This window comes from Hirundo rustica, chromosome 2, assembly GCF_015227805.2.
Source record: "Hirundo rustica isolate bHirRus1 chromosome 2, bHirRus1.pri.v3, whole genome shotgun sequence".
Lineage (NCBI taxonomy): Eukaryota > Metazoa > Chordata > Aves > Passeriformes > Hirundinidae > Hirundo > Hirundo rustica.
In genome coordinates this window covers 112,649,671-112,672,547 of record NC_053451.1, presented here as the reverse complement: position 1 = coordinate 112,672,547, position 22,877 = coordinate 112,649,671, and the positions used below count along the sequence as shown (strand labels likewise).

Here is a 22,877-nt window from a genome sequence, read left to right as displayed (position 1 = left end):
TCCATCAAATACCAACTTTCCTTTAGAGTTCAAACACAATCGACACAGAACCCTGTCCATCTGCTGGCCAGTGCCTCTGAACAGATCCAGCTTGTGAATGGCCAGCTATGTTGCCTATTTTTTAATTAACCAGCTTAGGTCTGTGCTTCCCATAATCTTGCAGGATGACTAGGGGGCACTCCACAGGGAAGTGAAACGCTCTCCTCTGCACAGAAAAGGGTTTGGTGCATCCAGAGCTGTGATGTACTTGTTGTAAGTGGGGTTTTCCTGTGGATGGAGCCTGCCTTCAGCCTCTCAGGGCATTTTATTTTATTTTTTTTTTAATTTTTTTGCATAAACCCATAATATTATAAAATATTTTAAGGCTATCTCCTTTTGAACTTGGCATTCTTCAGAGAAAGGTGTGTGAAGTAGAAAGACAATGTTTTCTTCTCTGAGCAAACTCCTGAGTTTATTTAACAGAAACTTCAGAATTTCAGGGCAAGTTGCCTGAAGCAGGGGAATTGCAGATTTGCAGACAGGCATTTATACAGAAAATGCTCGCCTGCTTACTCATCTGGAGAGCCAGGGAATATCAGATGATTCAGTTGACCAATTGTAGTGAAGCAGCACAGCTTGAATTAAAGATATCTGAGATCAATCACAGTTTAAAAAAGCCTAAGAAGAACTGGTCCAAAAAGAAAGAAGGATTAATGAGTAATCTAGGGAGCAGGTAGTTTTTCTATGGATATTTTCCAAGTGCAAACAGTTATCAAATTCTTTAAATCATTACTGTCAGATTCTTCACTTAGCTCTGCTACTTTTCTTCTCAGTGGTTTGCTTTATCTTGCACATGGTGCATTTGTTTAGGAAGGAATTTGATTCAGGATTTATATTCCACTGGCTTACACATGCCACAGCGTCCTTATCTCCAGATCTGAAATAATAACAGCAATTAAAAAAGCGCCTACATTTCCTTCAATTTCCTAGCTTGCCAATAATAAGAAGTCCCTGCAGAGGGGAGCTTGGCTGGTGGTGTTTTGTGATTTCTCAGATAACAAGAGCTTCACATTTCTGTGGAATTCCCATTTGCCAGAGCTGCTGCTGCCACTGCCCTGATTGATATATGACTGCAATGGCACTTTTCCATTTGACATTCCCCCTCTCTCCCTCTCTCTCCCTCTCTCTCTTAAACAACAGCCCTAACTTTTGTGTGTTGCAAATATAAAAGGCAAGCCATGTGATGGAGGGACAGAAGAACAAAAGCATTTGGAAGCAACGGGACCTCTTTTAGCTCTCTGAAGAGTTCGAGGGAAGGACGGAGTGGTGCATTTTCCAAAGGTAAGCATGCAAATAAGAGATTCCTACAAATTTTGAGTATTACGTGGGCTTAAACTGAATGCTTAATCTCTATCTGACAAAGAGATGTTGTCCTTGTACCGTTTTTCAAATTAAACTGTGTTTAAATGGGATCAGCACAGCTCTAGTCCCTGTGTCTCCTTACCCTCGTGTCCTTATCTCCTGTCTGAAGGTAGCCTGCATGCGATCAGATAGGTAGCCCGGGGTGCTTCTGAGCAACTTGGTTAAACACCTATTCTTGTGAGCATGCCGAGCTCCAGTCTGCAGCTCCGTGCTGGTCATTGCTGTGTGGCTTTGGAGCGAATGGACATGCTGGACTCTGCCCTGAATCCGCCGGGAGAGCGCTGCTGTGCCCCGCACTCTCTTTGTCCCACTACAACCGGGCTCTATGAAGGCGGGCAAGCCTGCTGCTTTAAAGTCGGACTGTTTACTTCTATCACCACTTACGCCTGCCGTTCCCTTGCCAGTCATCCGCCGGAGCGCTCAGAATAATTTGAAACAACAGGCAATATTTATTTCTAGCTCTGCCTCTCGCGCTTCGCGGGAGCGCTCGTAATTCGCACGTTGTTATTTATCCAAACTTCCGCGAGGCTTTCCAATGGACCGGACAGCGCCGGTGGTGGATTAGGACAGATTTAACACGCACTCTTTATTGGCTGAGAGCCGTGAGGAGAGCCCGGCTGCCTGGCTTTGCTGCGGTGCCCGGGGTTCGTTCGGTGGGTGCCGGTGACACGCAGCGCGGCGGGGCCGGAGCTGACACGGGAGGATGCTGCGGGACCCCAGACCGCCCGCCGGAGGAGAGAGGGAGGCTCTCCTCCGCTCCCGGCAGATCATTTCCCTGTGTGTCAGCGCCAGAGGCACGAGCACCGCTGTCCGCTGTTTCTCTGGGACCAAAGAAGGATTTCGCTGCCGTGAGCACGGTGACCGAGTGTCAGCGTAGGGTAACTGCGAGGCTCGGGGACCGACACTGCCCCGGGACAGCCCCGGCTCCCTGCTGGGATTCAGGTGAGTGAATCCATCCCATAAAAGTTCAAGTGGACGGGTCCAGCAGCGAAGAACAGAGTAACAAAGAAGCTCAATCTCAGGACTGGGTTAGCTACTGCTGCAGGGTCACACACAGTGTGTGCTGAGGGGGGCGATTTTCTTGTGACAAATCTGGATTTGCAAGATGGTGTGTGTGTGTGTGTGTGTGTGTGTGTGTGTGTGCACTGACTCGTGGGGCTGCCAGGCAGATTTCTCATCCTACCTTGCAAGTTCATTGAAATTTCCCTCATAGCCTCCCCATAACACATCTCATTTGTTTCTGTCTGGGATAGACAAGTAGGCAAGGCAAGTAACCCCTTAACATTCCTGCAGCTCTTTAGAGAGGAGAATGTTACAGTTCCTAAAGCTTTATAACTCTAGCTGAGAGGAAGGAACTCTGCCTGTTGAAAAAGGACTGGCAAAAGGTGTTTTCCAAAACCACTAACAGGACAAACTCACTTGAGGGCAAATGATTATTTAAAACCAACAGTGGGGACTATCTCACTTGAAATCAGTACTTCACTGCAAAGTTATTTTCTAGTAGAAGCAACCCAGCTGCCTGGTGTGGCAATAAGTGCAGCTGTAATAATCACTGTGCTGTTATTTGTCCCTCCTCAAAAACAAAATAAGAATATCTACATGTTAAGACCTGCACCTATTAATTTTTTCCCCTTGCTTTTGAATTACTAATAATGCTCACTTTTGCTCTTGCTGTGGGACCTTACTCATATTTGCGAGTAGTTATACACATGAATAATTTCCTGGACCTTAATAGAACTATTTGGTCAGTAACTATTTATCAGCTTGAATCAGGGATTCTCAATGTGACATATATGCACTGATATGCTCTTGCTGCTAATGAAATGTTATTTGGTATTATAAAACAATGCTTTAAGACTTTCCAGTTCAAAACAAATGGGGAAGGAATAGGTATTTCAAGCTTACAAACTAACATGCAGTTTGATTTAGGGACAGGGAATAATTAGGGGCTGATGATGATTAGTTGCAGGCTCATTTCTCTACCTGAAGGTGTCCCGTGTAGGTTTCCTGGGTTTGTGCAGTGCCTGGTTTGGATCAGATTAATGTGTGCTGATGACTGGCCTTTGCAGAGCAAGATATTTTATATGGACAGCCTTGGGTACAGTTTGCAGTAGCAGTACCCCAGGTAGCTCCTTAGGCATGGCTGATTTCCACAAAAGCCACCTGCCCCACTGGAACCCTCCCTTGTGCACCACTGAGGCTTGTGGCAGCACGTGCATATTCTTGCCTTCTTGCCTGGCCAGGACTGCAGCCTGTCTTCCCAAGGTGGGAGGGAAACAAGCCACTTCCTTGGGAGCTCATACTGATGCCTGCTGTGACTCATTTGACAGGGAGTCCTCCCATGATTGGCTTCATTCCCCATTTCTCCTGGGGCTGGCTTTGTTCCCTTCCTGGCTTGTCTGCTCTCAGATGCACTAGGAAATGCTCAAGGTTGTCCTTGGAATTTGGAGAAGATTGACTATCTATGGCAAAACTTGCATGAAACCACTGAGACATTCATTTTTGCAACTTGGATTAATAATCTGATGGATTATTTGTTTAACTGAAAGAAAAGAAAATCCCCTCTTTCCCCGTGCCCACCTCCCAATCACTATTGTAATTATGATTGTAAATATTTGATAGTTGTATTTTAGGTATTGCAAATTTCTCTGTCTCATACTCCTTCTGGGTATGAGGAGAGACTTGTCCCTCTGAGTTTTAGGAAGGTTTTGCTACATGAGACTGTAGCCCCCTGTCATGTGTGCAATCCATCTCTGGAAGCGGCCACATCAAAGAGAGACACAAAGACCCTGTGGCAGCAGCTACGGGGTAACTTGCTGGGGCAAAGGATTTTTCCCTAACACCATCCATTGAACTCTCAGAGTCCTGAGGGTTTACCACCCTTCCAAAAACTCTTCAGAAATGAAGCCCCTGTGACTGTAACCCCCCCATACACAACAGGTCCTTTCCCTGAGCCCAGCTAAACTTTTGCCCTCTGCGATATCTTGTTCCCCCGGATCATTGTCGCTTGTGTAAACACGTGTTTCTTTTCATCAGTGCTAAGTGTTCTGCCTCTCAGCTTCCCTGCCCTTCTCCATGTCCTGGTGTCTCAGGATGGGGTGAACAGCCATGTCCAGATCACCTTTTTTCCTGCTGCCTCACTTCACACTTGACAGTCCTTTTGCTGAAACTCGACTCAATGGCAGGAGAAAAGTTTAGCTGGGTTAGGTTAGCTCAGGTGTCTGAGCCAAGAGCACCCCACTTTGACCACACTTCTGTGCATGCATATGAAGAGATGTTGCAGTCTCTGCGGGCTGTGATCAGCTGTTATTTCCTTTTTATATGTGTCAGTGTGGAACATATTAAAATTTCTCAGTAGTGGTATGTTAGGAATCCCTCTGATGCCCCACCTCTAACTTAGCAGAACAATAAAAGCAAGGTTGTAATAAGCCTTTGAGCAGCTGGTCGTCTATATATGCCTCCTTTTCTCACATAATCTAATTCAAACTATTATTATGTGGGGAGCAGTGGCACTACCACTTCCAGACACCATCAGTCCTTGTGTTCTGTCTGCTGGAATTTCTTTGTGTGGCATGGAGATACTTTCTACTACAGATGACTGTAGCCTCTCTTCTGCTGTGAGAGTAGGGGGCTGCTGGTGCCATGGAGACACTGGTCCCAGGAATCCCTCCTCCTCTTTGCTATTTTTCAGCTTCTCTTTGTTATTTTTCTAGTTGCATCAATCATTTTTACGGCTCATGCTTGTCACATTTTCGTGCTTGTTATTACTGAGCTGCAGACTGTGTCGGGCTGAGGCAGCACAGGTTATGTTGCCCTTTAAGACATGTGGGTTGAGGATCTGAGTTAATGCCTCAGCTCTGGTTTGGCAAAGGTTAAGCATACCATGGCAGTGACAATCACATTGCTGTCATAGCAGCACAGCTCAGAGGGAGTGGGACCTAGGGCAGCGCTGTTCCCCTTGTTAGAAGACATAGAATTGTTACCATGAGCCAAATATTTAGGTTCCCTAATTATCGGAGGATGAGGTATATTGGATGGTGGTCTGAATGTTGCCTGTGTGTAAAAGAGGAAAGGATTTTGCCCCTGGGGTCAGAAGAGAGGGAACATCCCCTTCAATCATTTGCTGTCTCCGGCATGCATAACACTCTCTTCTGGTCCCAGTGGCAGGGATGTGTTTGCTTAGTGTTAAAGAATAAAAAGACCCATTCCTACTCCTGCATCTATTGATGACTACAGGCCTTTGAGTTCGCTGGAAAACATGCAAAAGACAGAGAACAAAAACTGCCCACCTGCTTGTAACACACTCCAACAGGTAGAGGACACATGCCTGAATGCCCTAGACCTCTCAGCAACTTGTAATTTGGCCAAGAGTAATTTTGCCTCATGTTGGGTCATAAGACTGAAGTAGAGGTAATTACTGAAGCAAATCCTATAGCTAATGCTTGGCTGGGAACACTTGCACTGCAGCCAGCAGCCACCCTTGCTGGCTTGCCCCCTTAGAGGGATGGACAGCCCTAGACTGCTCTGCTCTGCACCTGGCGCTTCACCGAGGAGTAATCCCACCCAGCACCCTCTGGATGCATGACCAAGTGGAAAACTGTATTCCTCTGCTGTCTGAGACTCGAGACCACGGCTACTCTGATATTCAGCGAGACACAAGAATAAAGAAAGAATCCAAGGCTGGCATCACCTCACCATTAAAAGGCTCTACTCCCTCATTAGTGAGACATCCCATGCATGCCCCTAATCAATCTATTTAAAGCTTCCTGGAAGCAGGAAAAGGAAAGAATAAAAATACAAGCACTCTTTTGTCCCCCAGTAGTTATTCTTTGTGAGTGTATTAAACCCTTTTCTCCATGCTGGCCTGTGCCTGTCTGCTGGCCGGGCGCCAGCCCGCAGTACCCACTGGAGTTTGTTATTTCAACCACAGAGCAGAAAGGCACCTCCTGCTTCCCCTCTCCTACTACCTGAAGGGCTGGAAATGTTCTTGGGAACTTCAAAAGCAGAGGGAAGTTCAGACAGCTCAAGTGCCATTCAGCTGGATTTGTTCCACCTCATGCGCCGGGTCCCCACGGCGGGAACGCTTTTGGGGCTTTAAACAATTCCCAGGAATCAGTCCCATGTGTGCTCATCCCCCGTGGGCTGAGACTCCCAGGGTGCTTCCATTATGTTTGCTGCAATTGCCCTGTTGCTTCTTGTGCTTCACATGCCACGGTCTTCCTATTTTTTTTTTTATTTTTCAGTCTGCTTACAGTCACAGGTATGCATCTCCTGAAATAGTGAAAGACTTAAGGAAGTCTCATGGTAAAAAATTGTTTCCAGGGGTTTCTCTCAGCACAGCCTTAGTAGGGCCAGAAGATGGACTTCTCTACCATGGACAACTAGATGAAGAGGCTTAAATTTCCTTCTTTTTAGCCCGTTTTCCTTCTTACTGCCTTCTTCCTTCCCCTCTCCTCTTGCCCACCAGCTGCTGCCAGGTCTGGCCAGGAGTGTTTGTTGTTTGTGTACCCTCCATGCAGGCACACACTGCCCTGCTGGGATGGGTGGATGGAGCTTCTGGACCATGGATGAAGACATTTTCCATGGCATGGAAGGGGACAAGCTCCAGCACAGCTGGATGTCAGTCAAGCAAACCCTCTTAAGCACAACAAGACCTTGGAGGGAAGTTCACTTATTTATACCTGTAAGGGTCCTGCTCAAAATACTTAGCTTGGCATTTGCCTTGCCTCAGGATGGGAAGAAGCCTCTTCAAATGCCATGTGAAGGAATTTCTCAGACAAGTGGTGTTGCCTCTGTTCAGCTGCTGCCGCCCTGCTGCCGTGTGGCCACTCAGTGTCTCTGTCAGGTGTTTTGACAGGCAGCTGCAGAGTGAGGTGTGGATTTTTGATAGCACACACAGGAGGCCAGCCCCTTCACTGCTGGCACAGAAATGGCCACAGCAAAATAGCTAGAGAAGAAGATGATTGCATTTATTTACAGACCTAAAAGATATGCTGGAACTGACAAAGACTCAGGTGTTTCTACAGAAAGCAGGGTCAGACTCTCATCTGGAGTTGCTCCTCTTACTCCGTGAACTGTTCTCTGGAATGGCTCAGATTGCAATTCAGTCCCACAGCTCTCAGTGCTTGCCAAGCTGTTTCCAGGCACGGTGTGGATAGCTGTGTGGGCTGGAAGCCACCTGGGTGCTGTGGGTGCTGGAGGATCTTTGGGAACAGACCGTGCTGCCTTTGTCATGGCAGTGGAGAATTTAACCCTGCAGAGCAAACCTTTGTGGAGCCTGACTTAGTCATTTGCGCATCAGAGTTGTTTCCACTCCAGTCCAGATCTTGGAGAGTGAAGCCTCCAAATCCTTATCTTCCTGGGAAATCAAAACTTTTCTAAATTCGATAAAATTCTTGAGAAATTCATTTCTGACTCGTGAAGAACTTTGTGGCTTTTTTTTTTTTTTTTTTTTTTTGTCAGAACAACAGCAGTGAATTGACACACATGCACATATATATACACATACATGATTAGTGATACTTTTTTAGGTCTGGAGTTTGGAGAAACGGGGTATTCTTGCAACTCTTCTGTTTACATAATGAATTCAGATGGAAGGAACCACATGGTAGGATCCAAGTCATTGTGTTTACTAAATAAGCACAGCACGCAAGGCCAGGCTTAAGTTATATAAAGACACCACTGCTTCAACAGGATTTTGGCAGCCCCCAAAACACAAAAAGCATTGAGTGACTTAAATGGTGTTCTCATCTTCAAGCAGGAGTCTCAAACATAGAAAATGCCCAGCCAATGAAAGCCAGGCTGAACATCTGTGCATGCCTGATGTGGGGGGCACAGGGAATAACTAACTAGAAGTACACCATGAAGGAGCTTTTCCACTGCTCCCATCCTACCTCACAGGGTAAAAGCTCTGCAGATCCAACAGACCTTTGGAGAACTGCTCAGCTCCTTATTTTTTTCCAAGATACATAGCAAAAAGGGAATTTCTGTTTACGTTCTCACAAAGTGACCGGCTAAATAATTCCAGATGATGGAATGTTCTTCTGTCCTTAAAGTGAAACAAAACCTTAGCCTTCACCACTCTCTAAATGATATTACAGTTATGATAAGGAATCTTGATTATTCAGAAATCAGTTAATAAGGATGTGGAGTTGGAAAAATGACCCAGACTTGGCACATATGTCCACGTGCAATACAGTCTTAGACTGTATGTTAATGTGGTATTTCTTTGGGATGTCTTCTATTTTTCCTTGAAGTTTTTAGGTTAACGGCTGTAGCAGCTTTAGGTAACAGCTGTGACAAGCTTTAGTATGTTATGTCTCTATGAAATCCTGAAAACTAGTTAAATGGAAAGGAAACGAAGCCATTGATAACAAGATGTACTTTGCATATCTCAGTAAATTCTGAAAAAAATGTGAAGTAGTGATTTTCATCCACTGTTAGGCCACGTATTTCTGTAGCAAATTTTGAGCCTGAGGATATGAAGTAACGTTTGCATCTTTTCCTTTACAGGATGCTATAAAGATGGAGGGTTTAGGTTTCCTTTTTGTTAGCTTGGCAGACGAGCTATCTACCACAGTTTTTGCATGGGAAGAAAGTGAGGAAAAAACTGCTGAAATAGAAGAAAAACGTTTCTCTGTGAAATTGTTGATTTTAATTAAAAAAAGGTGTATTTTCCAAATGAAACAAAATGTCATTGTAATAATGATTTATGATCACAATTGTACTTGCTTCTGTTTTTTGGACAGAAGTTTAGACTGGAAACTACTCATGCCAATCCTGATAGCATGCGCTATCTAGGACTTTATAATTTCAGACAGCATTTCAAAAGGAATGAGATTTTTAACTTAAAAAAAATAATAATGCTAAGTTCAAGTAAAATGCAATTGCACAATATCAGCTGGAAATGGAAAATACCATGCCAACATACCTCATCATGGTGATGTACCTAAGTGAAAATATTTTGACTTTTTTTTACAGAATCTAAAATCTACACCCTAACTTCCGTGTGTTTAAATGTCCCTCTAAGACTTTTTCTTCCATATATGCTATATATAGAATATGTGCTTGAAAAAAGTATGTGCATGCTTCCCATAGGCATGGCAGGAGATACACCTACACATTTTACCAGGATGCCTATAAACAACTGTAACCACTTACTTCACAGGAGATGGATCGTATTTACAACGGTTTTCTCTCTTTTTTTCTTATAAATATGTGATACTTTTTACTTCTTTCAAAGTATTGCTACCAAAGCCTGCTACATTTCCTTGCTAGTGAAGTATCAGGGCAGTTTTAAGAGGTTGTAGAAGTGTTAATACTTTTTGTACTGTGCTTGTCCTGAGGAAGGTACAGCCATGTTCCTTTTCTCACACTTTTCCCTGTGTCTTTCTCAGAGTGTTTTCATGAGGCAGACTCTGTGTCATCCAATTATTTCCTGAAGAAAACTAGGGAGATAAGCTTTTGAAAACTGAGCCAGGACTTCAGATTTCTCTCACTGTATTAAATCATACTGATCAAAACCATGGAAAGATATAGAAGCACAGAATTAACAGTGGGACCGAGAGAATGGGAAATGGGGATCCCTGGGTGTAATATCACATGAAATGAGACCGTCTAATATCAAGTAAATTTATTTGGACAGAGAGGGAATTACTGGGTGTGTAATAATGATTAACTATGTTGGAGGGAGTCCTTGCCAAGCAGCATGTTTTGGTCAGCCTCTTTATAAAAAAAGAATAGGAATGTAGGTAAAAGGTTAAACATGGAGAAAAAAATAGTGCATCCCTCCTCCTGTTAGCTAATCCTTGGGCATCATCTGCATGATCTGGAGTAGCACAGTTCAGGGAGGGAGTCTGTCCCAGCTCCCGTGGCCAAGAGATTTCTCCCTTATGCTGCTGAAATGTTTGGAGGAATATTTATTGACATGAATGAGGCTGTGCATAAATGTGTCTGACATCCTGTGTTTAGTGTTGTTTGTTAAAGTTCTTTATACTGCAAGGACATAGTATATTTTTAATGCCCCATTTGCTGAAGAAAATTTACCAGGTCATATGTCAAACTCTGGGAAAAAAAAAGAAAAAAAAAAATAAATTGTCATTTGAATCCACAGTCACATAATTTTTCCTTTCCTACTTAAGCACATGGATAATAGCCCGAAACAACAACAACAAAAATGTCTAATACATAGAACATCTTTGTCTCTCTAACACACAGAGCATCCCTAATAATATTTCTTCCCAGCGTGAGACTTTGGATGTCACATCAACGCTATCCCAGCTTGGATGAACTCTGGAAGTGTTTGTCTCTGCTAGACACTCCTCTCACAGAAGTGCTGGAGGAGGCTGTAAAGCAATATACAAATCATCAAGCACTCTGGTGGGGAGGCTGTTTGGGAGATGAGTATCAGCCGGGTTAGAGGGCTGCCAGCAAACCAGAAAACAGTTTTGAAAGAGGCTTGTATAAAGCCATAAAGGCACACATCAGCTCTTAAAATACTCAAGAGGCTCTGCTGGAGCATTTCTTTGTGAGTAGGGAACCGTTTTATCTGAAGTTTCTTCAGAAAGTCTTTGCACTTTTAACTATACTGATGAGTATCCTTTGACTATCCTTCATCGGGCTGGATAATTCACAGCTCTTTCAAGTTATATCTGTTTGTACTAAAAGTGAAATTAATCTCCCAGTTGGGACTAAGGGCTTTGTGAGAAGGATCAAGGGACTGTGAAGAAGCAGCTGATGGAGATATTCTCCTTCCCCTGCTGGCACAAAACTCTGGGCAGCGTTTCAGGGGCTGTCCTGTACCTTTTTCCTGGGGAATGTCCTGATCTCCAACATGAACCAGAAATCCAGATGCCTGGGTAGATAGCCATATGTCTCCACCCGAACATATTTCTTCCCAGTTGATAGCTGGGATGGTACTTGGTTATTATGAAATAATAAATGCATTTTTCAGGTGCTGCTTGTGAATTAGCTGGGAAGAGGGTGACACCGAGCGAGTGCTGCCTGACAAATAAGCAAACAAAGCCTGTCCATGTGTGTGCATGGGAGTTTGGTGCTCAGAGGGCAGGACAGTTCATCCAGAGTAGTTCCTCATGCAGTGCAGGTCAGGGCTCAGCAATTCTCTGAGGGACCACTTTGCTCACGCCTTGGCTCGGACCTTCAGCATCCCTCCACGCTGGGGGTGTCCCTTGTCCCTGCAGCTGGTGTGGCAGCCAGGCAGCCTCCAGAGCCACAGCCCAACCTTCCTGCAGCCTGTCCATGAGCTGCCTAGGCCAGACATTCCCACCTGTAATGCAGTGGGCAGCTGAGCTTTGCTCCTCTTTGACACTTTGAGTGGATACAGAGTTTTCTTGACTTGCAGAATCTTCTGAGGTATTACTAATCAGCAGTTTTGAGGGGAACCCGATAGGGTCATCACCAAGTGGGAAAGATTGGCATTGCACCACTTGTGATGTTAAAAGGTTCTCCCTGAAATGACAGAAAAATGCTAAAAGTAATGAGGCCTTGACACCTCCTTCCTTAAGGCCATACTCCCTACCTGCTGTGCCAATGATGCTCACTCTGAGCAGGTATTTCGGCTAGCAAAGGTCCTGAGCGCCTTAATATTATTTATGTCCATTTTCTCCAGAGGTCTTTTTGCTCCAGATTGTGATTCATGTTGCTCTTATCCCACCTGCGCAGGAGATTCTTTGATGGATTGAAATCTCATCAGACTCCAATTTAAGCAGAAGAATGACAGCGCAGACGCTTAAACCTGACTTTTCACCGTCCTGGAAAGGACCTGGCTTCCAGAATTTGGAGGGTTTTTGATGCTCTACCTCCCTCTGCTGTTACCAGCGAGAAGTTCCTCGACAATGGGAAATCATGTACTGGCGGCTTCGATTTCCATGCTCTCGCTCCTGGCGATGATGGGAGACGCGGACAGTAAATCGGACGGCTCCTTCCTGATCGACTCCGACCCCAGCCGCTGTATGAGGCACCACTACGTCGACTCCATCAGCCACCCTCTCTACAAGTGCAGCTCCAAGGTAAGGCCTCCCCTCGCCTCCTCCCGGCACGAAGGGTTGTTAAAATGAGCTATTCTGGGTGCTTTTCTCTGCTCTAGTTCCCATCTAGCAGAATCTAGCAGATTTGGAGGCCTGCGGATGTGAGGACATCTTGTGTGCGCATAAGAAGTGGATCTGGAGATAAAGGCTCTTGACTCGCTTTTCACCTTTTCAAAAGGAGAAATTCTTAGGGATGGTAAAGCTTACATGCAGTAAATTACAGGATTTAAAGGAGCTGATTTGGGATCTCAGTTGATGGGCCCAAGGAGATGGACTAGTTTGGAAGTTTAGATCACCCCAGTCACTCCATCCTTCAAGTGAACGTTTAATCTGGCTCAAGTTCATAGCTGCTACAGGTGAAGCACTGAGATAAAGGACCAAACTGTAAAAATGGTAATTAAAAAAGGTTGTGAAGAACATTGCTTATTTTCTCCCTGCCCACCCCCTTTTCCAAGCCTTTGTTTTCGTGCAGAATGATACTTGGATGGTAACTGTTGGGCTTAAGAGCAGACAAATACAAGATCAACTTTCATTTGGGATTACAAGTCTGAAAAATTTGTGTCAAAATGGTTCAGCAGCCTGTGCATGTAGCCTACAGCCATTTATTTCATTGTGTGGAGAAAAAGAACTGGGAGAAACAATGGGAAAATCCTTGCTGGTCCCATTTGTCTTGTCCCAGTTTGCTCTGTCAGAGTTAACACAGTCTCTACATTCAGAGGTCTGGGCCATTCCTCTGTCCCACGGGAAGGGGCTTTGCCTCAGGCACTCACATCCCAGGATTAAGGAAAGGGAACCACTGCCAGCTCCAGTGCTTTTGCCAGCCCTGTGTTGGGTGAGAGAGGGATGGCAGGCTGGTGTGTGGCAGGGTCTATCACAAGAGGGGTGCCTGCCTGGGGGCAAGCCCCAGCAGCAGCAATCCTGGGAGAATTTACCAGGAGAGAGGATCCAGAGTTGAGATGGATGCAGTGCTGGCTGCAGACACCCCCAGACGCCTTCGTTGGCAGAAGGAGTTCCTTGCTTCCCCTAATCAGCACAGGAGTGAGGGAATGCCACAGGGAGCTGCAGATCATAAAAACCTAAAATAAAGCATAGAGAGAAGTCTCCACAGAAAGTAAGACCTGCTGGGTGCTCTGAGCACCAGGACAGCTGCTGCCCTGGCCAAGCCTCTGCAGCCAGGCTCATCCTGTGCCTGCTCAGCAGAGAGGGGCTGACAGCCTCAAAACTGGGCACAGGGAGCCTGCTCTTCTCTGGGCTGCCTTACACTGTTCTCTCAATAACCATGCCTGATTCACAGCACTGGGAGCCCACAGACTTTTACCCTGCTTCTTCTGAATCCAAGCAGTGAAATAATGCATTACTTAAGATTCAGGAGAGGTCTTTTGATTTGCTTTTAGGCTAGACTAGAAGTCCCTAGCATCTGGGAGACGTGGCATTAACACAGAGAACTGCAGAGGTGCATCTCTTTGTGCAATATTGATTTTTTTTGCAGTTGCCTTCAGCAAGAGACAAAAGTGACCAAGTGTAGGTGTGTGGGTGGTTTTCATTTACAGGCATCAGCGTGCCACCAGTCCTCCCCTCTCTGAGCTTCTCTGATCACCTGCCAGACCTAAGAAGAGGAAGGAGGAAGGAAGGAAGGAAGGAAGGAAGGAAGGAAGGAAGGAAGGAAGGAAGGAAAGGAAGTAGGAAGGCCGGACAGTGACGGGTAAGTACTGACTGAATGACAGGGAAGTACTTTAAGTTACGACGTCTTCCTTCCTTCCTTCCTGTCACCTTCCATTCCTTAATTACATTCCGTCCTTCCTCCTTCCTTGCCTTCCGTCCTTCCTTCCTTTCCTTCACGTGCCTTCCGTCCTTCCTTGCCTCCTTACCTTCCTTCCTTCCTTCCATTCCTTCCTTCCTTCCTTCCTTCCATTCTGCCTTCCTTCCTTCCTTCCTCCTTCCCCCCTTTCCCCTTCCCTTTCTTTAGCACTCCCAATGACAGAGAAAAACAAAAAAGCAATCAGGCCTTTAGGAGCGGGGCCGATGGAAATGAGAACACAAAATGCATTGTAATGAAAACCATATCATTTCAAAACTGAGCTTTGAGGAGAAAAAGGTGTTGACATAAACATTCACAATTCTGGCTGCAAAAGTCAGTGATTATTTTCAAATCAAGCCCTTAATGGAAATCAAGTTTGAAAATATTATCACATATTTTGGCTTTCCAAATTCCACAACAGTTTCAAGAACACTTCTATAACAATACTGTGAATTGTATGGACTTTCTTATGAAGTGGAAAATGAAAACAGTTTCCATAAAAAGTGAAATAATTTCCTAGAAAACTCTCTTAATTCAACCTCTTTTTGTTGCTGTTTGGGTTTTGGTTTTTTGTTGTTTTTTTTGTTGTTTTTTTTTTTTTTTTTTTTTTTTTTTTTTTTTTTTGGTAGGATTTTTTGTGGTTTTTGGGGGGGTGGGTTATTTGTTTGTTTGGTTTGGGGGGGGGTTGGTTTTTGTGTTGGGTTATTTTTCTTTTTTTTTCTTCTTTTTTTTTTGTATTGGATTTTTTGTTTCTTTGTTTGGGGGGTTGTTAGTTTTTGTTTGGGTTTTTGTTTGTTTTTGTTTTTGTTTTAATGTCTTGGGTATCTGAAACATTCTGGTAGACATACAGCTTCTGTTCTGGATCTAGGACCATAGAAACACAAAGGAGTATTAGACACGCTAATTAAAACTAGATGCAATGTCTGTTTATATATATATCTATATTGTGATAAATTGCAACCGAGACAAAAAAGGAAAAGTCTGTGGGAGTAGCTGTGGGAATTGTGGCACCTCTTGTTTCCACCAAGTTTCCATTGTGGAAGCTTGGACTCACAGCATCAAGCAGAGATTTTGCCCTTTTTTGGGGTGATAGACTGGTTTCACTGAGCTATCCTTTCTCCGTATGTTTTCCCTTTTGGTGCAGTGTAGAGTTACAGAAGTTAAAAGTGGCTTCAGAAATTACAAGACATATTATGTTTGCTGTCTGTCCTGGTTGAAAAAGGATCATGTCCACTGTGGTTCTCTGTGGAGGCTGCCAATTATACCCACATGGGAAGTAGTTCTGTTAAACATCCAGCCAATATAATTTAATCATTAAAATCCCCTTTGCTTATGGCCTCAGGCAGGCGATGAAAACAGTTTTCCAAATCCTTTGGAAACAAAGCCTATTATAGTAACAAAACATAAAAAAGAGACACAAAAGAGGGATGGAAGAAGGCCATTTGTTCCAGAAAAGCATTGTTTTCCTTTGTCTTCAAGGAAATGTTTGTATCAACTCATGAGGTATTACCTTTCCTGACTATATTGGATTTACCCTGACCTCTGCCATGGAGACCCACTGGTCCCCATCAATGTGCTGGGTTCCCTCACTGCTCCCACTGCTCCTAAATTCCAGTTTTGGCTGTCACAAGTGCTTCGTCCAGATGTGCCAAAAGCGTGCTACCACTGACAGCCTCGCACTAAAGAATCCAGCCCAGGGAGACACAGAGCAGATGAAGAAAGATTTAGCAGATGTTTGAAGACATTTACTCCTGAGGTAGCTCAAGAGATTTTCACTAATGCCTGCTTGCAGCCAGGTCAAGAGAACTGTGTGAAAATCTGTTCTCAGGCATCTCAGCCCATCTGCTTTCGGGCTTCAGCTTGTTGCTGAAGGTACAGAAAAGAGGACTACAAACACCATTAATAACAAAGCAGTTCACAGCTTCTGGATTTCCAGAACACAGCTCAAACAATCAGAATCAAATAGTGCCTCAGATTCAGGTTGCTCTCTCTTGTACCTATGAGACCATTGACTTTAAATAATAATGATATTGATAATGATAATGATAATGATAATGACAATGATAATGATAATGATAATGATAATGATAATGATAATGATAATGATATTCTTCCCTAGCTGCTCATAGACCTACATGGTTCCCTTGTCGTAGGACACTGCGCTTCTGGATCCAGCCTTGCAAGGTGACATGCACAAACTCAGTGTGCAGGGGCCAAGGGGAGCCAAGGGGTGTCAGGTTATAAAATACCCACATGTTTTTACTATATATACACACCCACTGTATCTTCGTGCTATGCCATCATAGCATTACTAATTATTTAGGTGATAATCTCTATTGCACTATAGTACATGGAGCAATAAGCAGCTGGTGCAGTTGATTAAAAAGCAAAGTAGAGCTTTCAAAGCACATGTTATTTCCAGCTCATTTGCACACCTGCCAAAATCCAATGGTGCTGTTCTGGATTTATGAAGAGGAAGGTAAATTTTGGTTAGGACTTTAAGTAGGCCAGAAGGTTAGAAAGCAATGAAAATGGGAAAATTGATTTTTTTTAATTTTTTTTTTTTTTTTCAGCCTGAAAGTTCAACTTGATAACCTTGGGTTTGTGCCATTGGTAAGAGTTTACACTGTCACCCAAAAACAAGGCATAAAACCAAAACCTTGTGATTGTACATTGTGTAAATACTGACCTTAATCTTATGAAAAACTAACTAGCCAGCAAAACTGCAGGTTAAATTAGAGCCTCCACAGATTAAAACAGGTTTCTAAAGACAAGGCTTAGAAATTATGAATTATAAATTGTAAATTATAAATTATAACTACAATGACACATTGACTAAATATAGTCTGGGTTTGCATTAGGAAGCCAGCTGTTTATGAGAAATATATTGAGACAGAGATATTGGCACATCAGATAATTCTACCCTAAAATTACTCTGGACAACTCTTCTCAAGTCCTGGCAGTTTCTTGAGGGCATTTTTATTGGCATTTCTGAAAGCACCTGCAGATACAGGAGCAGACGCATGTCTGCTAAAATAAAAATTCTTAGGGTACCAGAAAGTGACTGATTTTTCCAGCTCCAGAAGCATCGACCACCAGAAATCAGCCCCACCACAGAGCCATGTGTGCTGTCACATTTGGGCTGAAATCATAGAAATGATTGCTTGGAAGGGACTCTAGGGATACTCTGAACCTTCCAAAAAGCAATTTCTGGCTGTTGTACATCCCCCTGCACCACCCCTGAGGAGAGTTCCACTCTGTTGTTTTTGATGCCTTCAAACAGTTGTCAGGTGCTGTTGGATTGCTCTTCACCCCCAAAATTTATCGATGATCTCCAAGGTCTATTCCAACCTGGTTAATTCTGTGATTCAGCCAAACATTTAGGAACAGCCTGTGGCAGAGAGAGCACAGTTTGGTGACCTGGTCAAAGCAGGAGACCTAACAAGAGCCATCGACTTGCTGGGAAGGAAGTTACTGGGTTAAATGTCCCAATCTGTTCCTTCCCTTTGCAATACAGGCAGGATTAGATACCTGCATAGCTGGTATCTAATTAGATACCTCCACCAGCTCTCTGCCTGGGAAGTGAGGTTTGTTTACCAAGGGGAAGAAAGTGGATTTTTATCTGTGAGTAACGGGGTGACAGCACTGCAGTGATTGTCCCTTTCATGTTCTCCATGCACTAAAGACTCCGCTATTAAGGAGCTTGTCTTAGCTGATAGGTGTGACTCGACAATACACTGAAATTTCCATCCCACCACATTAGTACAAACACCTGAAGCTAATTTACGTATGAATATGCAGTACCACAGGAAGGAGACCATAAATTCATGCTACAAATCCTAAAGGATGGCAGGTTTTTCAGAAAGCAACAAAAGCCCATGTCTAACTAAGAAGCAAGATGGTACCAAGCACAGATCACCAGCTCATGAAGACATCTTTGTGACCTGTGTTGACTGTAGTTGTTAATATGCTAATACATTAATACATTTTCAAGCAAAACATTTAGCATGCAAGTACTCTTGGAAGAGTAATTTTTAAGCACTTTACAATGGATGATCAGAATCTTTCCCATGGACACAGACAGTGCTAGCATTTCCTACTTGATTTCGGGAATATTCTTTCTCTTTTATCTCATCTTTCCTTACAACTCTGACTAAAGAGAATATTAAACATTTGCTATACCTGCTTGCATAGCTTAGAGATTTGCAGCCAGTTGAACTTGTGCAGTGAAAGAAGCTCAAAAAGGTTTAATGCCGTAAAATACTTGCAGTCACATTTGTAGTTGCTCATTCAGATTTTCTGGGGAAAAAAACCATGAGATCCGTGTAGCATGGTTAAAATGTAATGTTCTCCCTTGGTTATAAGGAAGACTTACAACTTTTTTACTGCTTACTTTAGATAATAAGCTGATATTGAAGTTTATGTTGGTTTAGCAAAATCAGCTGACATGGACAATATTTCCATCCCCATGAAAGTATAGGAGTCTGCTCAAACTTGTGCAACACCCGTTATCAAGGTGGTAACAGCTGTTTGTAACACATCATTTGCTGAGCTTTAGAGGGTCCTTTACAAGATTTATGTAGTGCTTAATGCTGTATCTGCTCCGCTCAAGGAGTTGTTGGGGAGTAGGTGACTGTTCATGGACGCTCCTTCCTTAGCACCTCCTGTTGTGCAAGTAACTTTGTTCTGGTCACAGCTCGCTTTTGAACTCAGAAGAAGACCTGGAGCCACACTGTTTTTTGAAAATCTCACTAGGGAATCCTCATGTTTGGCAACCAGTTCCACTTCTTTTACATTTTCACTGCCTTATGCTATGCAGTGCATTTTATACAGATACAACCAATGCAATGATATATCTATACACATATAATTGCAAGTACATGTTCAATGTAATCTTTGTCAAAGGAGGAAGCTAGAAACATACTCTTTAAAGCAATAAACTGAGCATCATCTTTATGTTTCCGCTTTACCTGTTCGTGTATGTAAACTTGAGACGTGAGAACCAGTTCTGCTGATCACTGGTGAGTATACTCAAAACACTGGTAAATACCCAACCAATCAGCCTGGCTGATGGTTTAAGGGCTTGGCTGCCACAGATCTGGACTCAGCAAGCTGCAGTTGCAGTCATGGTGCCTGGAAAGCAGGGCTGGCTGTGGTCATTTGGAGCCCTAAGGTCAGTTCAGGTCCTGCCGTCCTCATTGGTGCCAGTGCCAGGGATTTCAGGGGGAGCCTTGCTTTTCCTGCTGCCCACGTTATCTCCCCCTCTCTCTCAGACAAAATCCAGGGGCAAAGCACAGTGTGGGGCTGGGATGCAGCGACAAAATCCCCAGCCAGGCTGGAAGGAGGCTCCCACCTGTGAGTGTCAGCTGCGGGCTGGGGACATTTCCTAACCCTGTGCTTTCCTTGGCAGATGGTGCTGCTGGCTCGCTGCGAAGGCCGCTGCAGCCAGACCTCGCGCTCGGAGCCGATGGTTTCCTTCAGCACGGTCCTGAAGCAGCCCTTCCGCTCCAGCTGCCACTGCTGCCGGCCACAGACCTCCAAGCTGAAGGCCATGAGGCTGCGGTGCTCGGGGGGCATGCGGCTCACGGCCACCTACCGCTACATCCTCTCCTGCCACTGCGAGGAGTGCAACTCCTAGGGACCCAGGGGCGCGGCGGACGGGGCACAAGGGGCTGCTGCTGTGGGGGAAGACTCCCAAGAAACAATCCGAGGTCAGGCTGGTGCTCCCAGCATAGGATTGCAGCCGGGACAGGACTAACCAGGCTGGACTGAGTCTGAGAGCAGAAGTACGGAACGTGCCGGATGGTGCTGGTGTCGCACTGCGGGCTGTGACAAAGGAGAAAGCACGACTTGTTTTTAAGGAGTCTTTCTTTTATTTTCCGAAAGGATATTTTTGAGAGTTTCTTCTTTTTCAGACTCAGCTCTGACTACAGAGAGGTGCTTTTACTTTTGGCCATGGACAGCAGGGGAACAGAGAAGAAGGTCAGCCAGACGACAGCACTGCAGTCTGGAAACTGACATTTGGACAGAGGATGGGCATCAGTTCCCACAGACAACCTCTTAGCCTAACAATTTATTCTCAGTTTTCTAGTTATACTGGCCTTCAAAGCAAACCGTGCTGTTGGCAAGGGTCATCTGTCACTGACCTAGTGGCCAAATGCTGGATAACTTTAACTGTGGTTTAAATTACAAATAAACCATTGAAAAGTGAACTGGATATGAAATGCCATGCTTGGAATACCCAGCCTAGCTGAAACAATTATTTGCACCATGTGTCATCAGAGTTCAGAGGCTGAGCAGCTCTTGAGAAGGGAAAGGTCATGAAACTCGCTCCTCCCTTCTAAAAGCCCAGAAATGCGGCACATCACATCTGTTGCAAAAGTCATTATTCAAAAGCTAAAAACTAAACAAATATTAAAATGCCACATACTAAATGGAGTAATTTCTTAATTTGAGTAGATCTGTTGATGTACAGAACCAGAGCCACCAAAATGATGACTAAACCTAGGACTTATTTTCGTCTTAATTCTTAGGCCATTGAGCAAATATCATTTTGCCTTTTAAAGATGGGCAATTCCTAAATCCTAAATCTCAAGACAACAGGGGATCCAAAGTTTGAGAGTAGTATTTGTTATTTGCTGAGAAACTCTGTCCCTCCTCCATTAATATGAGGTTTTAGGAAAGTTCAGTCACAGTTTGTTGTGGCTTCAAGGGAATAACATAATGGTTCTTATCTCATATTAAAATTCTTATGTTCTTGAATGGCAGCATATGCAGTCAGCCAGCAGCAGCATCTTGTGCTGTTCACAGAAAGCTGGCTGAGCCATTGTTTTGGTAGAAATCATGAGGGTGTTGAGAGCATCTTTGCTGTGTAAGGACTCAGGGTCAGTAGCAGCCGTGGGCACAGTCCTGCAGTTATTGTCTGGGACAGACTGGACTGGGTCCCATGCACAGGGTCCCACGCTAAGGAGGGGAAGCCCTTTCCAAGAGCAGAGTTCAGCCCATCTGCACAGCTCCACACAGTTTATTTGTAGCAAATGTCATGCACATCAGCTAGAGGACGCACACTGCTGTGTGTGACAGGAAATTCCCAAGGGAGCTCAGTAACAGGAGTTACGGTGGCTGCTCAGACAAATTCCCAATTCCTTTGCCTCTGCCACACACGGTGAATGTGGGATGTGCGAGTGGGCTGTGAATGCAGAGGTGACAGACACTGGCCTTGCAAGGCAAACTCTGGAGCAGGGTGGCAGTCACCAGTGCAAAGACATGGGGGACAGGGATGACCACAGACACCACCCAGAGGTTTGTGATACATCTCCAAGGCACCTCCTCTGTCTTCTGGAGGTGCCTCAGAGATGGTCAGTTTCCAAAGACACAGAGCTGTGGGCAAACTGAAGGGTGAGTCCAACCCCCAGAAGCTGAGGGACTCAGACTGAAATGTCAGAACCAGGAGTGATGAGCCCCAGTGAGCTCATTAGACACCATGTGTTGTCCCAGGACTGTCAGTCATTCCTTTCACACCTGATGCACGGTCTGAACATCAAAGGGCCAGTCCAGGGTGCGTGAGCTGGGCATTATCACCAGATTACTTCATATGAGAGATCATATGTGCATCCCTTTTCCATTCTCTTTCAACCTCCAGCATCTAAAGATCTCATTATCCAAAAAAGCACCACCCCCTACTGTTAATTATATATAGCAAATTCCAGTCCTTATTCAAAACGCCAGCAATACCTTTGATAGCCAAATAACTACACTGCAAAACATCTGTGACCTCTAAGCGTGGGTACAGACACTGCTGCACAGCAGCAGCACTATGCAGCTATCTGAGGAATGGGATTGTTTGAGGGATAATTGCTATATCCAGCATCACCCGGGGTGTGCTGCCCCTGGTCTATTTGCCAGTGCAAAAGAGGGGGCTGTGACGCGAAATCTGGGTGCTGCAAGTGGCTGAAAATGTTTGATGAGCCCTGTCATGGCACTGATCGTGGTCCTCAGGTCAGAAGAGACACAGGGGTTCAGCTGAGACCATGCCTGAGCCAATTCAGCAAAAAAGAGAATATCTATAGTTGGGGGAGAGCTTGGCTGGTATTTATAGCACACCCACCTCATTAACACAGACCCAGAACTGTAACGGATCAAATCAGCCTCACAAAAGAAATCTGTGTTTCAACAAAAACATTTTTTCCCCTCTCCACCCCCCCCCAATTCCTTCCACTTTTGCTCTGTTCCTCTGATGAAATCATCACCTTGTGACCTTAAAGCTGTTGCCAGGAATAAATGTCAAGGTTGAACTGTTGAGTCGAATAAATGCAGGGAAGGAGTATAGCAGAAATTATAAACGGCAAAACAAAACAGTTGTAAATATCTACAACTTGATATTAAACAATGAGTCAAACTTCCAAATTTTTTTGGCTTTGTCAGATAATCTTTATACTAACATTTGAGAAAAGGAGAAGCTGTGTTTCCTAACCAAATTCCCCAAAGTCAGATATAAATTCATATTTTGATACTTTTTTGTCAGTATTTTAGGAAACTTGGTTCTGAATGGAGCACACAAGTGCTACCTATGTTAAATTCAGATGGTGTATTGAAGCAAACAAAAATGAGGCTTCAGGTAAAAAAAATCTACA

General features: G+C 44.4%; 1 protein-coding gene across 3 annotated transcripts in view; it reads left to right on the top strand.

The window, feature by feature from the left end:
• The window catches only part of NDP (norrin cystine knot growth factor NDP), a 30,350-nt gene extending 9,894 nt beyond the window's left edge, over positions 1-20,456 (top strand). The window contains exons 2-5 of one of the 3 annotated variants that reach the window (XM_040056801.2): positions 1,180-1,320; positions 1,511-2,343; positions 12,082-12,428; positions 19,655-20,456. In XM_040056801.2, the coding sequence (XP_039912735.1) occupies positions 12,210-12,428; positions 19,655-19,882 (447 nt within the window). In that variant the 5' untranslated portion in view covers positions 1,180-1,320; positions 1,511-2,343; positions 12,082-12,209 and the 3' untranslated portion in view covers positions 19,883-20,456. Of the gene's footprint in view, positions 1-1,113; positions 1,321-1,510; positions 2,344-12,081; positions 12,429-19,654 lie in introns of those variants that run through there. The other 2 variants (XM_040056799.2, XM_040056800.2) reach the window with 2 other exon arrangements.
• Positions 20,457-22,877: the final 2,421 nt, after the last annotated feature.